We start from the raw sequence: 26,384 nt of genomic DNA on the forward strand, positions 1-26,384 counted from the left end.
GAAGTAACTGGATCTGTGATAAGAAGGCATGCTTGGCTCAAGGAGCAAAATCTGCCTGACCATGTTAAAGCAAAATTGTTGGATGCCCCTTTGCAACATGACAGTCTATTTGGTAATAAAGCTGAAGGAGTTTTGAAAAAGACTGAAGATAAAGCTAAATCTATGCAAACTGTAAAAGATTTCCTACAAGTGCAGCCACCCAGGTTCAGTAGGCACTGGCCTGCTAAGAACTGGTCCTTTCCAGTACCCACTAGAGCCACTCAGGTCAAACCCAGGCATTCCAAAGGCTCCAGATTTCAGTCACAAGGAACTTATAGAACAAAGCAATGGGGTGCCTCCACCTCCAAATCTGGTAGTAACATTAGCCAGGCACCTTCCTATGGAAAACAGTCTCCATGACTTTCCACTGCAATTACCAAGCACTTGGCCTCCCCTTTGGAGGTAAAACTGGCACTTCATGCAAGAAACTGGCAACTTTATACCCGGGACAAATGGGTTTTAAATATAGTATCCCAGGGGTACAGATTTCATTTCCACACGTTGCCAATCCCAAACGAATGGCCAGATCTGCCTCCAAATCAGTGGGCAGAGGCCCAGAAACATGGATGTGGGGGCTATTCAACCAGCACCAGAAAAGGAAAAGGGACAAGGTTTTTATTCAAGACTTTTTCTGGTACCCAGAAAAGACAAATCATGGAGTCCGATTTTGGACTTGTCCATTCTAAATACATTTCTGTACATATCAAAATTCAAGATGCTGACTCTGCAACACTTACTACCTATGCTAGGCAAGGATGCCTGGTTGGTAACTCTGGACTTAAAAGAGACTTACCTGCATATCCCAATCAGGGAATCTTGCAGAAGATGCCTCCGCTTCAAAGCAGGCTATTTGCATTACCAGTTTGCTGCACTGCCCTTTGGCTTATCTACTGCACCCAGGGACTTCACAAAGTGCCTGACACCAGTAACTGCTTTTTGCAGGCAAAGAAATATTCACATTTATCCATACCTGGACGATTGTCTAATTCAGGCAGAAAACAGGGACACTCTTCTAAAACATCTGGCATTTATAAAATGGCTTCTAACTTGTCTAGAGTACACCATAAACAAAAAGAAATCACAACTGGTACCCTCCGAAATAATTATATTCCTGGGTGCAAGCTTGAATACAACTGCCCAGATGTCTTACCTTACGCCAGAAAAACAAATTCAGTTGATGACTTACTTCAAACAGGTGGCCACAAAAACCGTTATCTGCAAGACAAATTCTGCAGGCCTTGGGGTTCATAGCCTCCTGCATTTTTCTAATTCCATATGCAAGACTGCATATGAGGAAACTTCAATGGTACCCAAAAAGCTTATGGAGTCAACATTGTCACAGCCTGGAAACAATGATTCCTATCATACCTTGCCTGCAGCTAGAGTTCCTATGGTGGGCAGAGGCCTGCCACCAAAACAAGGGACTGTCATTCATTCCACCCCCTGCCGCCCAAACCCTCACTACAGACGCATCAGATTATGCTTGGGGGGAGCATCTGGCAGGGAGATGCATTCAGGGCCAATGGAGCCCAAATCAAATACACCTACATATCAATCAGAAAGAGATGCTAGATGTACAGAATGTTCTGACAGCCTTCAAGGACTGTCTTCATCCAGGACAACTACTGATAAAGACAGACAACACCACAGTCATGTGGTACATAAACAAGCAGGGGGGTACCCATTCCTACTCCCTTTGCAGACTAGCCATGAAATTGTGGAACACGGCCTTGACTTATGAAATACATCTACAAGCTCAATTCCTGTCAGGAAAGCAAAATACTCTGGCAGATGACCTAAGCAGAAATCTTATGGACCCACACAAATGGAAATTGGATCCACAAATCTTCAGCATGTTGACACGCAAATGGGGGAGCCCAGACCTAGATCTTTTTGCCTCACCCCGAAACTATCAGTTAGACAGATTCTGCACAAGAATTCATCACATAAAAGCTTGGAAAGTGGATGCTCTATCCTTCAGCTGGAAAAATCTATCAGTCTGTACCTTTCCCCCTCTGCCTCTGCTCTCCAAGCTCTTACTAAAAGACAGGAAAAACCAAAAATGATTCTGATTGCTCCAGACTGGCCTCGCCAACATTGGTACCCGCTTCTACGCAATGTGTCGCACCTTCCTCCATGGTACCTGCCTCAGACACCTTACCTACTGTCTCAGCAGAACTATCAAATTCTGCACACTCTGCTCCAAACTCTGAATCATGCAGCATGGCTAACCAACTAATTTCAACAGTTACATCTCACAGCAAACTTGTGATGGATGTAATTTCGGAGGCTAGAAGGCCTAGTACTAGAAAATCTTATGCTGACAAATGGAAAATATTCTGTGCTTGGAACCAAGCACAAGGAATAAACACAGCAATGCCCAATATCCCTCAGATTCTGCAATACTTAACTGAGATGCTTCACAAGGGCCTATCTTTTTCTTCCATAAAAATCCATGCCTCTGCCATTTCAGCTCATTACAACACAGAGCCTCCCCTCTTTTGTCATCCTCTGCTAAAGCAGTAATTCAGAGCGGCCAAAAATTTAAGACCTCCCAGGAGAGCACCAACTCCTGCATGGGACCTCAGTTTACTCTACCTCCTTTTGAGCCAGCTGCTACTGCAGACCTAAAATGTCTCTCTTGGAAAACAGCTTTAGACCATCTCAACTTACTTCTCCCTGCTATGCCTCTAGTGTGAGATTGTCCTGGATTGCTGTTCGCTTTTCTTATTCTGTCACAGAGAGTGAGAACAGCAGCTCTATAAAAGAAACTGATTTCTTCTGCTTGGTCTCTGATCTTGTCCATTTGGTATCATAAGGTATCAGGTTCTAAAACGTGCACAAGGCATGAGGTTTTATTATATCAGTGAGATGTTTTAAGAGTTTGATTTCTCTAAGTAATCCTGAGAAGTACTGGCACTTAGACAGAAAAAAGAAGGTTGAAAACTGTATTCTGATAATTTGCTTGTGTTTTTTCTGTAGATCCAGCACCTAGTAAGCGTCGGACCTTTGTAAACACCAAGAGGAATACTGGCAATGAAGAAATCGGTTTGAACTGTAATGGTAATAAAAGTAGGCCATTAATGGCTGCACATAGTTTTGAGAGCTGGAACAATTTTAATTGTTAAAATACCTAGTATTGGCGACCCTATTTCTGGAAGTGCACTAAAACTTCCAGTGGGAGAAGCCTTAGCTTTTTGATAAAAATCAAATTATATTCATATCTCTGGAACCATAGGGGTTACTAAAAATGTAAATGGAAAACTCTTCAGCATAAGCAATTTTTTTATAGTGGTAGTATTCTTTAGGTTTTATAACGTACAGTAAACTCAGTAACTATTAAATATATATTTTGTAAACTGCTTACAATATCTCCGCAACCACTCAAATTGCATACACAACTGTCAGCAGCATTTTGTCCATCCAGCTAGTAGCTTTCATACAAGGATAATCAGTTCTGGCTGTGCTGCGTTATTGTTGGGATACTTAGAGAAACATAGGTTCGTAGATTAGTACTAAGCTAACTGCCCTTGCGAGCCATTTTAAGCCTAGCCAATTATCCCTTGTGAGACTCATTGCACCTTGTGCTTGCAAGGCAAACACCTTAACCATTAGGCCACCCTCCCATCCCTTATGGCACTATAAATATATTATATGAGCAACAATTAATATCTCTTTACATGCGTTGGACAGAGGTCAAATACCAGTAAAGTTGTGGTTGTCATTGTGTAAGCTTTAAAGATAAAATTTTGAGTACTTTTCATGTAGCATGGTTTTGTAATTATTAATGCAAATATGAACAAAGCAGTATTTGATGCCTAGAGGTGTCACTGTGATGTAATTGCAGAAACACCTGGAGGCGTCACTAGGGTGAAATGATAAAAATAAAAAACGTTGAACCAGATGCCAGAACGAACCTTCACATAAGATTTCATTCCTCACAATTTCGGAACTTCATCAGAAACATAGTAACCATTTGTTGCACGCTTTTAAAAGCCTTAAAGGTAATAAAACACAATTAAATTTAAAGATATGCACCACTAAAAAGCATATAACTTATGAAGCATTAAATCTGGCAAAAGCATCAAAAATACGTTTAATAAATATTAAAATAAAAATTTTGTACTTTTTGAGGAGGAATACTATAAACAACATAGGGGTATTCAATGGGAGCAGCCTCGGCCCTGTCTTTGTGAATATGCTTTTTAGGTATTGAGAAACTAAAAGAGTATTTGTTTCACCCCTCTTTTTATAAGATTGAAGCTTATATGAAGTGACTGGATGATATAGTTATTTTATGGAAAGGGAACCTTACCAAACTGAAACTTAATGTTAAAGACCTCTAAATCCTGCAGTCATGCTGGTGATTCAGTATTCTCCAACTACATAGCAAAAACTTGGAACTCACTCCCTCCTGCCTTAACCCTAGAACCCCCTCTAACAAAGTTTAAAATTGGAGCAAAACATTATTTCACCAACCACTGGTTATGTACCTGCACTTGCCATGGTTAATCTCCCTCAGCATGCCTCTCTAAGCAGCTCTTTGCTTATATATTTTTTTTCTGTCCTCATTTCTACTGACATCTCTACCCACATAGTTTACTACTACGTTTTCCTTGCTTCTTAACTTAATGCAATTTTTCTTTTAATATCTATTGTTCTTTGTATATATTCTTTAATATTTGAGCTGTTAGTGTTATACTTATTAATTGTATTTGTTTAATATAAACTGTATTTTTGGAGCTTTTCTCCCCGAGCCTCCACTGAAAATGGATATGTATGTATGTAGTTGGACTTTCCTGGTTAACAAATGTAAAATAAAATAAATAAATACATTTCTGAATTGTTCTGATTTTTTTGTACTTTTCTTAACAGACCACTGGTAACAGTCTGATAACTACATAGACATTTACTGTATTAAAAATTTGTCTAAAGGTAGATACGAGTCTAGGTTATTTAGAAAAACATTTTCAGGTGCATTTTTACACTTATCATTGGTGGCAAAAAAGGATCATTGATAAAGGACAGCTTATTAGGCTTAGTAGATTGATTTCAGATGACATTGTTTTTTAAACAAGAGGTTGAAAAACGTTATACCTTGTTTATGGACTGTGGATACCCACTGTTGTTGGAAGAGCTTATTAAATGGATTTTTGTGGTTAGATACACTCAAACACTTCTAACAGCACTCATAGAACTCCTTCCTTTACTATTCAGCCTGTACCCACCTCCCTAATACTCAAACTCCTACCCAAACTAAAACCATGCTGTCTCTCCACTGACAACCAACCCCCCCCCCGAGTACCTACAATTCGCAGCAAAAGAAATCGCATACCCAGTTAGCACGCTAATAAATCACTCTATCTCAGAATGTCAAGTCCCCTGTTTATGGAAAAAAAATCTGTCATTACTCCACTACATAAAGATGGAAATTCCCACAACCTCTCTATCGGCCTGTCTCTCCCCATTATCAAAAGTATTAGAAAAGTGTGTACAGATCCAGTTTCTTAAATACTTATCAGAAAATAATTTTCTTGCCCCTACCCAACATGGGTTCTGTCCTAATCACAGCACTATCACAGCCGTTCTCTTTCACTGATACCGTTAACAAAGCCATAAATGCTGGTCACCCTACGTCAGTAATCCTATTAGATCTAAGGCCTTCGACACTGTATCCCATACTAAACTGCTAAACCAACTGTCAAAACTAGGATGCTCCCCCTCATCTCTCACCTGGTTTTCCTCCTACTTAAACTATTGGGAACAATCTGATTATCAGGCAGATAATATAGGAGGTCCCACAAGGATCCATTTTAGGGCCATTAGTCTATAATACCTTCAACAATTTGCACAAAGCTTCTCAAGATGGTAGTCTCATCCAATACACAGATGATTCTACAATATATCTACTTCCAGTAATTTCTCAAACCTCCTAATGGTTACACAAAATGCATTCACAACTATAGAAACCTGACTAAATAGTGCACAATTGCTGTTGAACCCCCCCAAAAAAAACAAACTATTACTTTTCTGTACAGAACCACCAGATATACATTTTAGAATCTTTTCTCAAGATAAAACTGAAATTGTGAATACAGCAAAATTATTATGTATCATATCCTTATCTATGTATGTTCATAATCTGTGTACCTAGAGAATTTTCTCCCCAGGTCTCCACTGAAAATGGGTCAAATGGCCCAGTGAACTTTCCTGGTCATCAAATGTCAATAAATAAAATAAATAATAAACATGGTCCATTATTGAGTTGTCCTAAGGAATTGTTGGTTAATAAGAAAACAAACACTGATTTAATTCAGGTCTTTGTTATTCAGTATTGTAAAAAAATTGTAGAATGTCTCACTGGAAGGCTGTATTTGGTGCTTTTGGGCTGCTTGACTAACTGGGTTGGTAGCCAGAATTCATGTACAAAAACAGTAATAATTTAAATGCTGTTTTAGAAAAGAATTGTGACATGCCGAACGTATCACATAAAAATTGGGACATGAAATGTTGTGGGATGTGTAAGCAATGCAGATATATATTACAGGGGACATATTTTTCAGCGTCAGGCTACCCCAGATTACTCTCTGTAAAGGAAAGTTACAGTTGTACTACTAAGTGGGTAGTATACATTGCTTTTTGTTTCTTTTGTCCGGCATTTTACGTCGGCAAGACAGTAGGACCTTTGAGAATTCGAATTTATCAACACAATTATGCATTGAACAAAGCTGTCAATGTTTTATATAAACATTCAGTGACATGTCGTGATTTTTAAAAATTTGTATTTAGTATTTTGGAAAAAAATATATACCTAGTAACAGAGAGGGTGACTAGAAACTACTTCTGGAGCAAAGAAGTGTTTTTGCAATTGTTATTTAATGCTTGCAATCCACCAGGTATTAACAATGTTATTTCCATCAAGCCTTTGTTAAAAATCAGAGCAGCCAAAGTATAATTATTTCAAATGATCATGGTATTTGAAGTTTTAATTTTTTAATTTTAACGTTATTTTAATATTTATTAAATGTATTTTTGTTTTTGGCAGATTTAACGTTTCATAAGTTACATGCTTTTTTGTGGTGTATATCTTTAAATGTAATTGTGATTTGGTGCCTTTAAGGCTTTTTAAACCTTGCAACAAATGGTTACTATGTTTCTGATGAAGTTCTGGTGTTATGACGAATGAAAGCACTTAAACTTTCAATAAATCTTATGCAAACGTTCTTTCTGGCATCTCTTTCAGTGTTTTATATTTCTATTGTTTCAGTTCAAAAGCTGTTTGGGTTGTTGGTGCTAGGCTGTAATGAGTTAATATACTCCTCCCCTTTACTTGATATTTGGTTTACATTAATTTTTTTTTTCAGTTGTACTTGGCTTAGAATATACTTTGTTTAGAATGTAACTGTTCATATCTGCTTTGCAACCATTCATTGCCTTTCCATTAACTACACATTTGAGCAAACTTTTCTCAGTGGTCTGCCAGTTACTTAGTGAAGGAATGCTTTGTGATGTCTTTCCAGCATGAAGCTGATAACCATTCACAGGACAATTTAGTTTTGTGTATTTCATAAAAACGCACAACAAAAATTCCAAAATATAAATATTTCCATATTGTATCCAACAACACTCAAATGTAGTCACTGAATTATAGTTTTTATCCTAGGCTAAGTAGGGCATTGTGGGTAAAAGTTTCAGATGGGCTTGAAGTTCAACTCAGCGTTGTTGGAGCATTGTAGCTTGACTTCATAGTTGCTCAAGTTATGTCACTGGTTTCATATTAGTAAAATAGTGAGTGAATTGTGGGGTCATCCAGAATATGTGCACCCTCAAAAAAGTGTGAATAGAGATGGATTTCCTCTCTCACTCTTTCTCCAAAACACAGTGATTGATAGAAAATTAAGATAGAGTTTCAGGTTGCAGTAGGGCTTGCCTCCATTTAAAACACATATATTATTTATGTCATATTTACTCAGAAGCTGGGGAGCTCACATACATATATTAGATGAATGTAAAGATATCATTTACAACTTGTGACTGAGCATGTATAATGCAGGCCTAGCCGGCCTTAGGCATAGGCCAACTAGGTGGCCGTCTAGGGCACCGCTCTAGCAGGAGCACTTTTCCAGTATTTATTTGGTGTAGGTAGATCAGGATGAGGGCACCAGGTGGTGTGGGGGAGGCACCGTGGAGCCCTTTTGCCTAGGGCGCCAGTTGACCTAAGGCTGGTCCTGAATGCAGGATCCTATTCATCCAGTCTGTTTGATCCAATGTATGGGTCCTTGAGCCCTCTACAATCAAACTGATTCAGTCCTACAACTTCAAGTCGTCCGGAAACTTTTACCCACAATGCCCTGCTCCTCCCTGATTAGCTCAGATCTCATTTGCCTCCTCTTGAAGCAACAATGCTGATCTCAGCAGATAAGTGCTCTGCCTCTTATTTGTTAACCAAAATCAGTAGAGAATAGCTTATTGCAGCCAATTGGCCTTAGTTGTATAAGTTTTGATCTATAGTTAGAATACTTAATTTTGACTGTTTTTCCTCAGATGTTTGAAGTTTTCTTTGAGCCTTTTCATTTGTGGCCTTGGCACCATTTTGTCAACTGTTTTTCTAGTGTGTGTTCTAAAGTTGAGAATATATTTAATGCTGTTATTTGTAGTAATTGTGTGTTTTTCTTATAGTTATTAATCTTGTAGAACTGCTGTGTGGGTGTGTTTCTGGCATACAGGTTGAGCTTGTATATTTGGACTTGGGGAAATATAATTAGTCATGAGTAATTAATGTAGTCTTGTAGTTGAAAGCAGTGTGTGCTGTTTTTTGTGTTGTAATTGAGAAAGCTACCAGCTTCAAGAAATCCTCCAAATGTGGGCATATAATTCCCCTGTAAGACCCCATGGTCACTATATGGTCTGTTTGAGGGTTACACATCTTGGTGCCTTATACGACATCTGTGCTACGTCTTTGCTTAGAACGCTGTTAGGAGAAGGAATAAGCTGATTAGCACCAGATCTGGAAGAAACCCTTTAGCAGTCAAAACCAAAAAGTGTTCTAACAGATTCCTAAAGCCCAAGTATTTGGATTTTAAGAAGTATCCATCAGATTCTTTAGCTTCAGTACCGACTCCAAAAGACACTGAGAATTGAACACCATGTGGCTCAGACCCCAACTTATAACTCTCTTCTGGATCCAGAGTTAATAGCTTCTATTACTGTTTAAGATTTTCTCAAGAGAACTGAGAAACCTGTTTTTAGATCCTCTTCAGCTGTATCTATGATGTCCTTTAAATCCTGTAAAAGTTCCCCAGAAGTCTATCTGGAGTGCCCTTTATAGACATTCTTTTAAACGCTAATCGAGATGGGGGTTATTGCAACTCTAGCACCTCTGAATCAGATTGTATCCATATATTTCAACCCAGTCCAGGTTCCCTCACCAGTGTGTACATCGGCTGCAGTCCCATTGTATCCATTTTGTCGACCAGGTCTTGTGATCATAGAATCATTGATGCAGGTATCATTGACTTCAGGGATTTTGCATCTTACTCCAGTGGATGGTACTCTTGGTGCTAGCAGAGATGTCAGCTTCTGAGACCTCAGCTACAGTCCAAATGAATCACTGAGAGCTACAGTCCCTGCCTCAGTGTTGACACCACAGTCCAATCTAAGGATCCCACCCAGGTTATTATGACACTATTCATTTTGGGAGTTGAATCTGGACACACGCATGGTTTCTTTGGATCACATGGATGTTGGAGCTACTTTCGGAGTGCTGGGGAGGATCATTTTGTCATGGTTCCACCCCATGATCCATGCTGACTGGGTTTGGCTTTTCATCAGGCATCGTCTGGACAGATTTGTTCCACAGACCCCAAACATCTTGCATTATCACAGAGGCAGTCCTTGGAAGACTCCAGAGCCTCATCTCCTGAAACACCCAAGAAGAGGGTTAGACTCATCAGCTGAATCCGTCACTTTGGATACTGATTCGAATTGTTAAGATGGCTCCCTATAGTCTCATACAGAGAATGTTTCCTTTGGAGAGATCCTGGAGCTCATGAGACAGAGGGAATCCTGGTCAACTGACCCACCCTCTCAGTCTGAAGCAGTATTATATGAGGCATGCAGAATGATGACTCCTAATTCATGGGTGGTCCCTCCTGCTAACGAGTTGGTGTAGTTAGTAGACAGAGAATCATGGCAGAAACCTGACTCATGGAAGTCGGTCCTGAAGAAGCCCAAAAAGATACTGCATCCTCCTCAAGATAAGCCATTCTGGGTGGGTGAATACTTCACAGTAGACTCCATTGTAATTGTGACAGCCACCAAAACAGCTGCCTATGGACTCTTCATCTATCCATTCCCCCCCACCAACAAGGAGTCCTGAGCTATGGACAGACTTAGGAAGTGGGTGTATTCTTCCAACTCCTTTGCTGTCCAGGCCAAGAACTATGTCATTCATATGACTACAGAGGGATCTCACTCAGAAAGCTTTATTCCCTCTGAAGACTGCATTATGCCAGAGCTGAAAAAGCAACTTCAAGCCACTCTGTCAACAGTGTGTGACATCAGCAACCTGTCCATTACATAATTTCAGTGGATGGGTCTGTGAGAGCAGCAAGACCAGGCATTGCCATCGGATGCCACACATGGTTTCATCTCTATGATTTTACGGAAAACGTTAGTGTCCTTCACAAATGCCCCCTTTAAAAGAGCCACCTTATTTGGTTCAGTGATGAAAGAAAGGATGTAGATGTTTCAGCAGGGTGGCAAGACCCATTCTGGGTAGTCCTTGCTCTTCCAAGACCTCACCGGAAGCTCCCACTGATTAGGTTCCCAGGAAGAGAATGTCTAACATCTGATACCGACTTGGATGAGTCAGAAGGGTCCCCATGGTCCCTTTGCTGAGATACTTGAAATCCTTAGGCAGAGGGGTGACAGGTGGTCCAAAAACCTTACTGAGGATGAGCCAGTTCTCCTGAAGGCTTTTGGGTCTCAGCCCTCCATCTCTTGAGTGTCTCCGCCCTTCAATGAGCTTATGCAGCTGGTCTCACGAAGGGTGTGGGAGTCTCTGGATACTATGGAGCCTGTCCCTAGGAGGCCTAATAAGTTTATATATGCCCCCCAGGATAAATCTTTCTTGTCAAAAGGTGTGCCAGTTGATGGCATGATGGTGGCGGCAGCCACCAAAAAGGAAATGTCTGAAACTTCCTCATCTATCCATCCTCCTAACAGAGACTCCAGGATCATGGATAGATATGGGAAGTGCATGTTTAGTTCAGCAACCTTTGCACTCCGCTTAACTATTTAACCCATTTTACGAGACTACAAAGAGATCTCCTTAAACAGCTGGGAGATGCTCTTCAGGGTACAGTAGCTGCAGGAGCTTCAGACAAAGTTGCCTCCCAGCTTACTACCCTCCACTCCATAGTGAACTCGTCTATGCTTCTCATTTCATATGCAGCTGATGGAATGAGTAGGGCAGTGGGTGCAGGAGTTGCTCTTAGGAGACACTCCTGGATGCGCTTTTGTTCCTTTGCGGAGCCCTTCAAGTCATCCTTTGTGAATACTCTGATGGCTCGTTCCTTTTTGGGTCCAAAGTTAAAGAAACTTTGAACAGGTATGAGCAAGAGGAAAGACTCTGTCTGCCATCAGAGTCCGTTTTTCCACCCCTACCATACCCTACCCCAAGGGTCAAAAGGGAGGAAAAATGTGGTTCCGAAAAGCCCAAGAAGCCTTTCAGGACACACGTGGTCAACCCCCCTCCAGGGGCAGAGGATGGGGCAATAGTGGAAGATGCCGCCCTTGTGACTTAGGGGGTTCACAAAACCAGGGGGACAGAGATCACTTCTTTGGGAAGCCCTACCAGCACTCCTGAAAGGAGGCCCGACTGTCCTGCTCTGGAGACAGTCAAGGGTCACTTATCTTTGTACTCAGATGCCTGGCTTAAAATAATAAAAGACAGCTGGGTACAAAGTATCATTTCCAGAGGACACTTCATCCCATTCACCACACTCCCTCCACCGACAAGAAAAATCCCGGACGTTCCACCCAGTTGTAGGGAACACGCAGCAGTAGAGGTCCAGACATTGCTAAGACAGAGTTATCCAACCAGTCCCAGCAGACCAGACAGGATCTGGAACTTACACCAGATTCTTTTTAGTTCCAAAAAAGACAGGGGACTGGAGACCCATATTAGACCTAAGCAGACCGAACAATTCTGTCAAGAAAGAGAAGTTCCGGATGGTTATGCTTCAGTTGATACTTCCCTTCTTAGGGAAAGACAACTGGATGTGGTCGATAGATCTCCAGGATGCGTACTACACCATAAAAATGGGCAGGCCATCCAGGGATTATCTGCGCTTCCAGCTGGGAGCCAATCATTACCAGTTTTGAGCCCAGCCCTTTGGTCTCACTACAGCCCCCAGAGTGTTCACCAAATGCATGGCAATGGTCACGGCTCACCTGAGGCGTTTAGGATTCCAGGTGTTTCTGTACCTAGACGATTGGCTCCTTACCGCCACCACCAGGTATCAACTCAATCAGGCCAGGGAGTCCACACTGATACTTTGCAATCAGCTGGGCATTGCAATAAACTCAGTAAAATCTGCCTTGTTGCCATCACAGCATATCGTCTTTATCGAATCAGAACTGGATACCACCACCACCATGCTAAAACTTTTAGTAGAAAGAGTCTTTCTTCTCCATCAGCATGTCCGCATTCTAATATCCAAAGACAAAGCACCAGCATCAGAAGTTCTGAAATTGTTAGGCATGATGGCAGCAGCAATTCTAGCCATACCACTAGGTTGTATGCACATGCGGATACTACAATGGCTGTGTTCACTCAGTGGTCTTAACAAAAGCTCCCCCATGTCTCACATGGGAACCCGGACACTTGCGCGAATTTAACTTTCACTGAAAGTCAAATTCGCGCTCACACATACCCGAAATTGCTGTTCATCGAAGCAGCAATTTCAGGTATGCGAGAGTATTATGCCAGTCGCACTGCGGTGCGAGTAAGGGAATATTCCTTTACTCCACTGTAGTATGACCTTGGAGTGAGAATATTTAAGGAGGGGGGGGGTGCAAAAACATTTAGTGTTTTTTTTTTTTTTCCACAGTTTAACTGAAGTGCTTTTTCGATTTAAAGCGCTTTTGTTAAACTATGATTGGTATATATGGATTCGGACACTTGCTTTTTCGAGCAAGTGTCCTAGATCCCTCACATGATAATGATTACAAATTCCTGTAAAAAGGATCTTCAGTGGTGGTTGACCTATCTTCATGTTACGATAGGACGTCCATTTGTGCTACCCCCTCCAGTGGCCGCAGTGACCACGGACGCTTCCCTGATAGGGTGGGGGGCATTTTCAGGGAAAGATAACCCAAGGCACATGGACCTATCAAGAGACACATCTGCATATCAGTGTCCTAGAGATGAGAGCAGTACTTTTGGTGTTGCAGCACTTACAGGAATATCTTCCTCTGGGTACGATTGCGATTCAGATGGACTACATGTCAGTGGTCTAGTATTTGAACAAACAAGGAGGAACCAGATCTTACCCCTTTGTTGCAAGGCCCTCAGAGTATGGCAGTGGGCTATTTCCACCCAGCACTTTCTGTTAGCAATACACATCCCTGGGAAATCCAATGTGTTAGCTGACAAGTTGAGCAGAGCATTTAGTTTCCCCACGAGTGGTCCCTCAAGATGGAAATAGTGGACAGGATATTCCACAGGTGGGGCCAGCCTTGCTGTGACCTTTTTGCCAGTCACATGAACACCAAATGCAGAAGCTACTTCACTCTGATTCCCCCTCCGGGAGAAGCCCCAAGGGACGCACTCATTCATGATTGGCCCCTGAGTCTCCTCTATGCATTCCCACCAATCCCGTTGATACCCAGGGTACTACAGAAAGCCAAAGCCCTAGGAAGGACAATCATTCTAATAGCTCCCTATTGGCCTCATCAGATTTGGTTCCCCTTCCTTCGACTTCATCTTTTGGAGGACCCCCTGGATTCTGGACCCAGTTCCAGACCTTCTGACACACTTGGGGGACTTCATCCCTCTCTGCAGTCCCTGATGCTGGCAGCTTGGCTGCTCCAATTCCCATCATAGCCAGGTTCTATAACCTTTCCAATGAGATGAAGCAAATTCTCCTTTCCTCTCAAAAATCCTCTACCTGGAAGCTGTACTTCATCAAATGAAATCATTTTCTATATGGGCGTCTAAAAACAATATCGATCCTTACCAAGCCCCTATGGCCTCTAGTCTAGAATTCTTGACCATTATATTCAATAAAGGAGCTGCAGCAGCAACAGTCCATGTTCAACTTGCTGACATTTCTAACTTTCATCTGGGACCCTTTTCAACTTAATATGTTCTGATAAATACATGTCCATTTGTAGAGATTTCTGTATTTAATTAAACTGTCCTCAGACTGCTTAAGCTGGTTCCTTAAGGAACCCCTATTGATAATCAAATAAGTATTTAGTTTAAAATCTAGGTTCGCTAACCAGGATTCCATATTAAAGACAGCACCTTGTTCCATAAGGTTCATTTATGTCAAAATTTTTTGTTTTAATAAATTTTACTTTAGAACACTGTGTTTTAACACATTTTTGGATTTTAATGGCAGCATTACCAGGAGACCTTTCGATTCTGCTTCAACAGCTCACTAGATACATCCCAGCGAGTATAAATGGAACGGAACATTTTATGGAAGATATGACCACTTTAGAATATCCACACTGCTCATCCCAGTGAGTATAAATGGAACAGAACATTTTATGGAAGATATGACCACTTTAGAATATCCACACTGCTCATCCCAGTGAGTATAAATGGAACGGAACATTTTATGGAAGATACGACCACTTTAGAATATCCACACTGCTCAGCACAGGACTTATCAGTCCACCCAAATCCTTAGAACAGGGTATTGTCTTCATTTAACCATTCATTCAAAAATCTTTAAAAAATATTTTTGTCAATCCCTTAAATATTTATACATCTCATACCCTATCTCATCTGGTCCTGCAGCCAAATCTATATTTACCTTTTCTGATACTTTATCTATCTTATTTAAATACATCTCATTTTCCAACTCCTTATTCTGTTTTTCTGTTTAGTTTCTTTACTTTCCATATTTTTTTTCACTACCTTATTTTTTCTTTAAACATTTCTTGTACATATTTTACTACACTATGAATAATCTCCACCCCCCTGAGTTATTTCTGTTTCTTCTTTTACATTTTGTTTCTCTCATTACATTATCATTTTCTTTTACTAACCTGCTGAAGTAACATGATACTTCTCTTTTCCTTTGTAAAAATATCTTTGCTTATATAGTAATTCTTGTATTTTTTATTGTTTTGCTGTAATATAATTTTCTTTGTCGAAGTACTTTCTGTCATTATGTCCTAAATCTTTTAATGCATCAGTATATGTTTTAATATTTTTCTCTCTACTTTTTTCACATCATATGACCACTGTAAAAAAAAAAATCCTTAAATATCCACCATTCAGACCAGTTTTTATAAAATATTTTGATAGTAATATGATCTTTCCATTACTTATCCCTTTCCTTCTTCTTAACATGCTTTCTCATTGATCCTTTTTATTTCTGTGCCTGTTTTTGTATATTCTTTGATGTTCATCGTGCATACAGCTGCAGTCATAACAGATGGGTTATCCTGCCGTCAGGTGGGTCCTCGGTCGGCCGAAGTCCAAAGTCTAGGTCCGGCGTCGGTTGTCGTCGCTTCTTCCGTGACGTCAGTGCGGCAAGGGTATAAAAGAGGCAGCCGACGCCATTTTCTCCAGTCTTTCTTGCTGCGCGGTGCCCGAAACAGAAGCAGTTCGCAAGTGCCAGTCGGCCAGCTCCTGAGATTTACAAAAGTATTTCAGCCAAAGTCTTCTTGAAAGCGAAGTACCCCATTGGGGAAACTTTTCTTGCCTCAGACCGATGTCAGACAAAGTTAATAATTGCATTTCTTGTGGGAAGCAAATACCGCATAAGGATTTCCACTCTTTCTGTATACCTTGCTTAGGCCCAGACCACAACATCTCGGCCTGACGTTTTTGTGCTGGATTCAACAAACGCACTAGTAAGCGTCAGGCGGAGTTCGCCCTTCACTTTTTTGGCAAAAAGTTTAATTATATTATGTCGTCAGATACTCCGACTCCAGTTTTGAGCAAAAAATGCAAAGATAAGGACCGACATACGAGGTCCGCACCACCTACTGAAACCACGCTAAGGCCGACTACTGGTTCTCCGGTACTCAGCTAGGCGCCTACGCAGCCCCTGAGTACCGATGACAATGCATTACCGGTGTCTTCAGTACCCGAGGTCGCAGGCTCCTCGGCCCCCATTCCTACTACAGATACCGATGCCACGCCAGGCCTGGAAACTCAGAATTTAGACAGGCCTGCCATTTCTCAAGGGGTCTTCAGGCCTTCATCCTTCTCTGTTAAAGCCTTCACTAAATCTAAAACAGCCATGAAAACCAAAAAAACAGGTTCCTCAGACACCCTCTCAAGGCACCATGCCTAAAAAACAGATGCTTAAAATGGCTGAGGACTTGATTACTCTTATCAGGGGTTCTCAACCCCCCTCTGACAAAAGGCCCAGATTAGAGGAAGATTACCCTTCCTCAGATCAAGCTTCTATTACCTCAGAACTATCTGAGGACCAGGATTATGCCTATTCTCCATTCGAAGACTCTGATGCAGAGGAGTCTATTCCCTCACCCCCCCCCCCCGAGGACTTCTCTTTTGGGGAAACCCTGCATACATTGAGGGAACACTTTCACTGGGAAGGCCAAGATTACTCAGATTCCAAGAAAAGGCTCAGGGAATTTCTTCTGCTCCCCCAGCATAGGCCTCTGGCTAATCCCTCCTGTTTTAGATATATTGGATGATGTGTATACAGAAGCCAGCCTTAATCCTGATTCTTTGCCTCCAGCTCCTGTTAAACCAGACAGGTATTACCGGGTTCCTTATTCTCACCAGTTCCTATATAAAAGCCATACTGCTGACCCAGAAACTATTTCACAGGGTCCCAAGGGAGTTAAGGCCTTTACTGCTAAAAACCCATTACTTTCAGAGATAGATTCCAGAGCTTTAGAAAGGTGGGGGAAAAAGGTGTACACCTCGGCCACTTTAACCATGAGGGCATTAAACTGTCAGTTCCATATGTTAAAGTATCAACAGTTTTTGATATCTCAGCTGAAAAGCAAGATGACACAACCAGAACAACCAGATTTAAGAGAGTTGCAGGATTTGTTGCATGGTGCAGAGAAAGTAGGTAAACATACCTTGCAGTGTGGTTTTGATGCTTTAGAGGCCTCATGTAGAGCTGCTGTTACGGGGTCTGTTATACGTAGGCATGCTTGGCTCAAAGAGCAAACCTTACCAGATCATGTCAAAGCTAAATTATTAGATGCACCTCTTCAAAAAGATGTATTGTTTGGTGTTAAAGCTGAGTAAGTGCTAAAGAAAATGGAGGAAAAAGCAAAATCAATGCAAACAGTGAAAGATTTCCTGCAGGTACAGCCTCCATGTTTCAGCAGAAACTGGCCTTCAAAAAATTGGTCCTTTCCAGCCACGAATAGACCTCAACGGGGCAGATACAGGCATCCAAGGGGTAGAGGGCAACCTCAAGGATCTTTCAGAGCAAGACAGTGGCAAGCACCAACCTCAAGAGGTGGAGAAGATAGATCACAGTCTTTCAGAAAACAGACACAATGACTTCCCCCTACACCTGCCAAGCAAAGCTTTAATGGCAGCACCTTTGGGCGGAAAACTTACATTATTCTCAAAAAATTGGCATATTGTTACAAAAGACAAATGGTTTCTGGACATTATAGACAGAGGCTACAAGTTCCACTTTCACACCCTTCCAAAAATGAGAGGCATGCCAAACCTGCCACAAAATCAAAGGGCAGAGGCACAAAAACAAGTATCAGCTCTCATGGACATGAAAGCAATTCAAGAGGTACCTGCAAAAGAACAAGGTCAAGGGTTTTATTCCAGACTATTCCTGGTACCAAGGAAAGACAAAGATTGGAGACTTACCTTAGACCTATCCATCCTAAACACTTTTCTACAGGTGCCAAAATTCAAGATGCTCACATTACAGCAGCTTCTTCCCATGCTGGGCGAGGAGTCTTGGCTGGTACCATTGGACCTCAAGGAGGCATACCTGCATGTCCGTATCAGACAAGATTGCAGAAGATACCTCAGATTTCTTGCAGGTTCAACCCATTACCAATTCTCTGCATTGCCCTTTGGCTTATCTACTGCACCCAGAGTGTTTACGAAATGCCTGGCATCAGTAATCGCCTTCTGCAGACTACAAGGGATACAAATCTACCCATATCTGGACGACTGCCTGATCCAAGCGGACAGCAAGGACATACTACTGCAGCACCTGGCGTTTGTAATAAAACTGTTGAACTTCCTGGAATACACAGTCAACAAAAAGAAATCAAAACTAATACCCTCTCAACAAATAAATAATTTTCCTGTGTGCCAGCTTGGATACAACCACCCAGATGGCCTACCTCATGCCAGACAAGCAAGCGCAACTTTTTCAATACTTCAGAAAAATGGCAACGTACACCAGGCTAACTGCAAGGAAAGTCCTGCAGGCTCTGGGATACATGGCATCTTGCATCCTACTAATCCCATGTGCAAAGCTGCATATGAGGAAACTTCAATGGTACCTAAAAACTTATGGTCTCAACACAGCCACAGCTTGGAAGCAATTATACCACTCATTCCATGCCTTCAAAAGGAATTTGTGGTGGGCTCAAGCTTGCCAAAGAAACACAGGTCTTCCTTTCTGTGTACCTCAAGCAACTCAAATCATCACAACAGACGCCTTAGACTACGCCTGGGGAGCACACATGACAGGTCAGTGCATTCAGGGAAAATGGACATGAAAAGAGAAGCACCTTCACATCAACCAAAAGGAAATGATAGCCATGCAAAAGGCTATTATGACCTTCAAAGACCTACTACATCCAGGCCAGCTGTTGATAAAGACAGACAACACCACAGTGATGTGGTACATAAACAAACAGGGGGGAACTCATTCATACCCCCTGTGCAGGCAAGCCATGACCCTATGGAACACAGCACTGGAATTGCAAATTCAACTACAGGCACAATTCCTGCCAGGGAAGGAAAACACACTGGCAGACAACCTAAGCAGAAATATGACAGAGCCACACAAATGGAAGTTGCATCCTCAAGTTTTCACAAAGATAACTCAGGCATGGGGACAGCCAGACAGAGATCTCTTTGCTACCCACAGAAATTGCCAGTTGAAAAAAATTTTGTTCAAGGACCTATCATCCGCAGGCCTGGAAAGTGGACGCACTTTCCTTCAATTGGGCAACATTGACAGTCTACGCCTTCCCGCCTCTTCCTCTGCTGCCCAAAGTTCTATTAAAAGCCAGAGCAGAGAGGCTGAAAATTATTCTCATTGCTCCAGACTGGCCAAGACAACACTGGTATCTGCTCTTGAAGAGCCTGACACATTCCCAACCATGGATCCTACCTCTAGTCCCTCTTCTGTTGTCCCAGCACAACTACAAAACTCTTCACAGCCATCTCAAAACTCTAAATCTAGCTGCACGGAGAATTCTTTGATTTTCCAACAGTTTCTCCTCTCCAAGGAGGTGCAGGATGTCATCCTGGAGGCCAGAAGACCTTCTACTGGAAAGGCCTAGTCCGCAAAATGGAAACGATTTTGTGCCTGGAATCAAAAGAAGGGACAGAATCCTTGGGTAATAAATATACCTCAAATTTTACAGTACCTGGCGGAGATGTTAAACAATGGACTTTCCTTCTCCTCCATCAAGATCCACGCTTCAGCCATTTCTGCACAATACAACACAGATCCTCCTTTATTCTCTCATCCTCTCTTAAGGCAGTTCCTCAGAGGGGCAAAGAATATAAAACCCCCAAGGAAACCACCAGTCCCTGCTTGGGACCTCAACTTCGTATTGGAAAAGCTTGACCCTTCCTCCCTTCGAGCCAGCTTCTTCATCAGAGTTACAGTACTTGTCATGGAAAACCGCCTTTCTTCTGGCTATCACCTCAGCTCGCAGGGTTTCAGAGCTACAGGCCCTCATGGCTGTGCAACCATTCATCATTTTCCATCAGGACAGAGTTTCCTTATGAACCAGCCATACCTTTATGCCAAAGGTAGTATCCAGTGTAGCTTTAAATCAGACTATCCACTTACCTACCTTTTACCCTAATCCACAAAACAAAGGGGAAAGACTACTACATTCCTTGGACATTCACAGACAACTTCGTTATTATTTGGACAGGACAAAGCCATTCAGGAAATCTGGGCAACTCTTTTTGTCCTATGCTGCAGGTGCTCAAGGAAAGGCTATTTCCAAACAGACAATTTCAAAGAGGATAGCCCACTGCATACGCTTTTGTTACTCATTTCATGGAAAATCTGTGCCTGCTTGCATCAGATTCCACTCCACCAGAGCCACAGCTACCTCTGCAGCCATCCTCAGGGGGGTCCCTACCAAGGACATTTTGGAAGCAGCCACCTGGAGTTCAGTGCACACTTTCTCCAAGCACTATCACCTCCCACTATACTCTAAATCTAGAGCGGGCTTTGCCACAGCAGTCCTGCAGGGCATCCTAGCCCCTCCTAGTTCCACTTAGTGCCTACCACCCTTACTTAGCTTTGGGATTCTTCCCATCTGTTATGACTGCAGCTGTATGCACGATGAACATAGTACAGTTTTGTACCTACCATAACTGTAGATGTTCGAGTGCTCATACAGCTACAGTCCAGGTTTCCCTCCCTCCATCCCCTCTTAGGACAGGCCTTATGACAAACACCTTTCATATAACCTTTTTGGGGTATTCTTTTATAGTGTATTTGCTTGCAACTACTGTTTTTGATTTATCAACATTGCATTTTTGCATATTATGTTTGCCTTCCTTCTGGGGGCACCTGACATCTGGGGCAAGAAAACCTGAAGAAAATGGTGTTGGCTGCCTCTTTTATACCCCTGCCGTACTGACGTCAGGGAAGAAGCGACGACAACCAACGCCGGACCTAGACTTTGGAATTCGGCCGACCGAGGACCCGCCTGACGGCAGGATAACCCATCTGTTATGACTGCAGCTGTATGAGCAATCGAACATCTACATTTATGGTAGGTACAAAACTGTACTTTTTCCTTTATCTCTAGCCATATTGCAAGATGATCAGAAAATCTTGTTTCAACTACCTCCCCTTCACCTATAATTAAACCTTCTGATACTTTAAAATAATCTGTTTTTAATGCACCATTTTAGCCCCATGAATTTTTGACCCAGAGTTTTAACTTACCACATCTTATAACTTCTAACAGTTTTTCTTGTATCATTTCCTTTCTTTTTATGCTTTCCTATTAAATTGCAATTCTACTGTATTCATATTTATCACTATGTAGTCTAAATTCTGATGAAGTAAGCTTTTTCTTTATAACTAGTATAAATTTAATGTTATAATTCTGTATCATAGCCCTTTCCATTTAAAATCTGCAGCGGTTAATCTTCCCATTTTTGCTAAAGTTGCTTCTAATGTCTTTACTGTATTTCTACAGCATATGGCTATTCCAGAGCATCTTTCATTTCCCAAATTCCAGATTCTTTCCTCCCCATAGTTTCTCTTCTTGTAATCTTTCATTTGTTAAAACTATTGTGTCTTCTAATATAATTACATCTACATCACATGTATTACACCACTCCAAAATCACTATTCCTCTTACTATATGTTTAATACTATTCACATTTACAGAAAGCAATCTAAAATGTTCATTTTCCTTTTTCCTTAGTTTTGTGGTTTCATAAGTTCATAGCTAATTATTCGGCTAGCTTTCTTAATAGGCCATTCTAAGCCTAGCCAGTTTCCCTACCAAAGGTGAGAGTCAAACACTATCTTTTTTCTGTGAGTCAAACACCTCAACTGTTATAGCAGTCCCCAATAATTGGCTGTATATATTCTTTTTCGTCCTTTTCTTTCTTTTTTCTTTTTTCTTTTGTACTTATCCCTTTAATGTTCCTTTTTCTGTCTTTTACCAATGTAATTTTTTTCTGTTACTACCTCCCAAATATATATATTCTTCATGACTAATTTCTTCTTTATTATTTTGTCATTTCATTTTTCTTCTGTTTCACTACTTCTAAAATTTCTTCCCATTGTACATTTGTGATGTCCAGCACGTTACGTAGTTTTCAATTGCCCTTTTAAGGTCCGTCTTTCTATCTGTTTGAAATTGTACATTAAATGTCTCTCTTGTTTCCCTGTTAAATGAATTTATGACTTAATTCCATGCGTTACAGCCTTTCTTTTTCTGATATTCTCCAAGGAAAGTTTTCTATATAATGTCACAATATGTTTGTTTATTAATAAGAATAAATGATCTAACCTCATGTGCTTTTACACCCAGAGGAGATATTAAATTATTCCACACTTCATACGTACCCATTAATTTATTTGTCCTCTTTACTTTGACTCCTTACCACGTACTCCTGTTTTCCATTTTCTTGGCTTCTTTTCTGCTACTCCTCTTCTGCCATCTTTCTCTGCATATGTTTTCTTTTCCATCTCACCACTATTCTTCAGGATTATCTCTGCAGGCTTTTTTTTGTATTTTCTGTACAATATTCCCACAATGAAACCTCTCCTTCATTTTCTGTTTCGCCCCACATCACCATTTCTTTAAGTAAATCATCCTGTAACCCTCTTGACTGGAGGGTTGTAATTATACATCCATAATTTGCTGACTCATCTCCATCAACCAGATTCCTTTGAAATATCTCCTTGGAATTCTGTACACATTCTCCAGTCCCTGTGTTCTTTCTCCTCCATTTCACTCACGTCTCCTTCATCTCCTTCTCTCCTAATCTGCTGCCGAAACAGGAGGTGCTCCTGCAAAATGGGTCCCCTTCACATCAATGATGAGTAGGGGAAGTTCCCAGATTCCCTGGCCAAAATTTTCCTGATGGTATAAATATCACCTGGTCAACAAAGGATAAATAAAAATTAAATAAATGTTAGATAAATGCTAAAGCACAAGTGTCAGAATGAACTTCAAGTAGAATTATTTCAGACATTGCTTCTTATATTTGTGTTTTTGTGAAGTTATTTCAGACATCATGCTGCAATTGCTTATTGCAAGTCTAGAAAAGAAAGTACACCTCTGCTTTGTTTGTCAAGCTGCAGTTTGAACTCAGGGATATTAGACAGACTGCCATCTTGCTTTGACCTTGTTTTTATTTGAATAGAGTACTGTCAGATATAAAGGAAAATTACTGATTGTTGGGGTGTGAAGTCAAAGGAAACATGTTCAGCAATGGAGAACCTTCTTGAAATGTAACAATCTTAAGCTGTCATTTAAATGAGGAAAAGCAGATTATTGCATTATGTTGATGTCTGCTGAAGAGTGTATGTTATTATTGGAGAATGTTCCAGAAGTTCTACCTAAGTTTATGAACTGCTGATTTTGTACTTTGTTTTGTGTGTATAAGTTAGCAAGTAGTCTGCCATCTTTTCACACTTATAGTTTGCATTTGTGATTCTCAGAACGCTGCTATCCTGTTCTGAGTAAAATCTATTGTCATAACATGATTTATGTCTCTGAGAACTTTGAGACAGACAGCAGTCAGGCAGTGTTAGATGTAGCATGACAGGAGGAGATCGGACTGCTAAGCAGAAAAAAAATTGCGCAAAAGCTCAGGTAACCAAAATATTTTTGTTTGCCATGTTGCACTTTGTCTGCAGCTAGGTATGCCTTGCACTGTCAAAACTAGTCCTCTGGACCCTCTTTATAGTTATTTATTTTTGTTGACCGGGGTAGAGTAGTGATCAGAAATTGACCAATTGCAGTCACAGACTGGGTTGTGTTACAGTAAGAACAAAAAACAATCTGCAGTAGTAAGAGAGATTGTACTATAAGAAAGATAAATCATCTGTCAGTATACATCGTGTAAAATGATATACATGGCGGTAGTGTCATTGGTCAAGCTTGAAAAAGGAATAAACATATGGTAGTACTGGTTGTATAGAATTTGGTGTCAGCCCTGTATAGATAGATTGGAGATATAGGTTAGAATAAGGTAAGAATAGTGAGGCTTAGGATAGATGGAAAGGATATAGCAGTTGGATTAGGTGATGGATTCTGAAACGTTCTTAAACGATTGGGAGTTTTGTCTGTGCGTGGACAATCTAACCTTATTAAGAACTCATCTGCTGTTTCTGTTTTGCAGATACACCTTGAGTTTCTGTATCTTCCAACAAAGGATCCTCCTATATTACAGTGAATCTGAAATTAGAAGTATTAAGGACAGATCTCAGTTCCATGTTCAATCCTTTAGTGATTCACAGTAACCGATAAGTATTAAGCAAACATTTGTCTCTTTGTTTCCAAGATTGTTTCTAAAAGGAATCTGTATGCCACCATCAAGTTTAACCAGTTATAACAGTTAAAAAAAAACAAACAAAAGACATATATATATATATATATATATATATATATATATATATATATATACATATATATATATATATATATATATATACACACACACACACACACACACATATATATATATATATATATATATATATATATATAAAAATGCGTGTGTGTGTATTTTTATTGACTACTATTGACTACCACATGCTGTGTGAAACATCTGCAGCTATTCTTTAGATATCAGTGGTTAAATGAAAAAGTACCAAGTTATAAAGCAATTGTAAGACATGGCATTACTTTATATCAGTATCAAGGATTTAAATTAGCAGTTTTTATTGTCATCTATAAACAACCTCTGAGAAGTACTATGAGTTTTAAAGGTAATAAAAATAAAGTAGCTAAGCAGTTTTTGGAATGAAGTTAGCCTGTTGTAAGTAAGCTGCAATTGTTTGGCTTTGTTTTTCTGTAGAACCAACAACCTGTGTTCGTCAGGTACCTGAAAACCCCAAGAGAAATGCAGACAGTGAAGAAATCTGTTTGAGCTTTGTTGCTAAAAATTGTCGTTATAAAGGTAGGCTAATAAAGGCAACATGTATTTTTGGGGAATGTAAGGGTTTATAATGCACAGTGTTGTTGATCTTGTTTGAATATATCGTTTCCCTTTTCTTGGTCTCAGCCTTGCATATGATTTTATTACTTTTCTTTGTCTATTGTACTTTGCTTTGAATTTGACTTATTATATTTGCTTTGAAACCATTTGTCATCCTTCCATTAATTACAGATCTGAGCAGACTGATTTATCTGCCCCGGCACTTCCTTAGGGTATAGATGATTTAACCAAACATTTGAGCGAGCTGTTTTAGTGGTATTGTGCTGCCTTCGCGAACAGATGCTTTATATAGTTTTTTACAAGCAGCCTGTAATTGCACACTTTAATGAATGAATTATTTCAGTGAGCATTTCAGTTTAATATGTTTACTCAGCAAAAAATTTCAGAATGTGGCAGTTACCATTTAACAAAGCATTATTGCACCCAGCAACACCTCATCACAAGTGCTCTGGCTACTGACTTCTAGGGGATATGAACCCCAGTTTGTTTTAAATTTGTATGCCACTCCTCTTTAATTCAGTGAAATAATTGATGAAAACATGCTCAGTCACATATTTATTAAAATAACTTAATTTTGGACTGTTATGAAACCCCTTCAGTAAAGAATCCACTATAAAACTCTCCCATAGAAAACTGAATTCATACCATTATTTAGAAGATTTGATTGTGGATGTACATTACGCATTTAACATTCTTAATTTCCATTCCATATCACCCCTCCTCTCTAGTATCAGTTCATCCCTAATAAAATATTCTAAAGATGACTAATCAACAACATGCATATTGCTGAAGTACTCTCAGATGTCTCTGATCATTCTTTTTGACATTATTGCCATAATACTGCTCTTTGCTGGCCTTTTGGTTTTACCAGTATAATATTTACTGGGTCCGCTGCCATGTTATTGGATAAATTACTTGCCTGGTATTACAATTATGATATTTTCCAGCATAAGTCTTTACTCAGTCTTTTTACTGGAGAGACTGTGTACTGTATGGCATGCATTGCAGCCCCCATGGGGGCAGGGGGTGTTCCAGGATACCTAGTACATAATATATTCTTCAAATTTCTGTTTCTGCGGTAAGCCACTTTTGGAAATGTGGGTAAAGTCTTGTTACAGTTCTTATCTGTCTATATATTAATTTGTTCATGTTGTTTTAAGAAATGTCTCATTAAAATCATGATATTATGTAACAAAAGTAAAGGTGCTCCTCATCTGACCATTTCTTTCTATCTGCTGTC

General features: G+C 40.4%; 1 protein-coding gene across 1 annotated transcript in view; it reads left to right on the plus strand.

Moving 5' to 3' along the window:
- LOC122814987 (protein mono-ADP-ribosyltransferase PARP12-like) overlaps nucleotides 1-26,384 on the plus strand; it is a 1,242,293-nt gene that overhangs the window by 283,555 nt on the left and 932,354 nt on the right. The window contains exons 4-5 of the mRNA XM_044087242.1: nucleotides 3,022-3,102; nucleotides 25,004-25,105. Coding sequence (XP_043943177.1) covers nucleotides 3,022-3,102; nucleotides 25,004-25,105 — 183 coding nt within the window. The remainder of the gene's footprint in view (nucleotides 1-3,021; nucleotides 3,103-25,003; nucleotides 25,106-26,384) is intronic.

The sequence above is a fragment of the Protopterus annectens genome, chromosome 11.part0 (assembly GCF_019279795.1).
Source record: "Protopterus annectens isolate FY-2018-M chromosome 11.part0, PAN1.0, whole genome shotgun sequence".
NCBI classification, from domain to species: Eukaryota; Metazoa; Chordata; order Ceratodontiformes; family Protopteridae; genus Protopterus; species Protopterus annectens.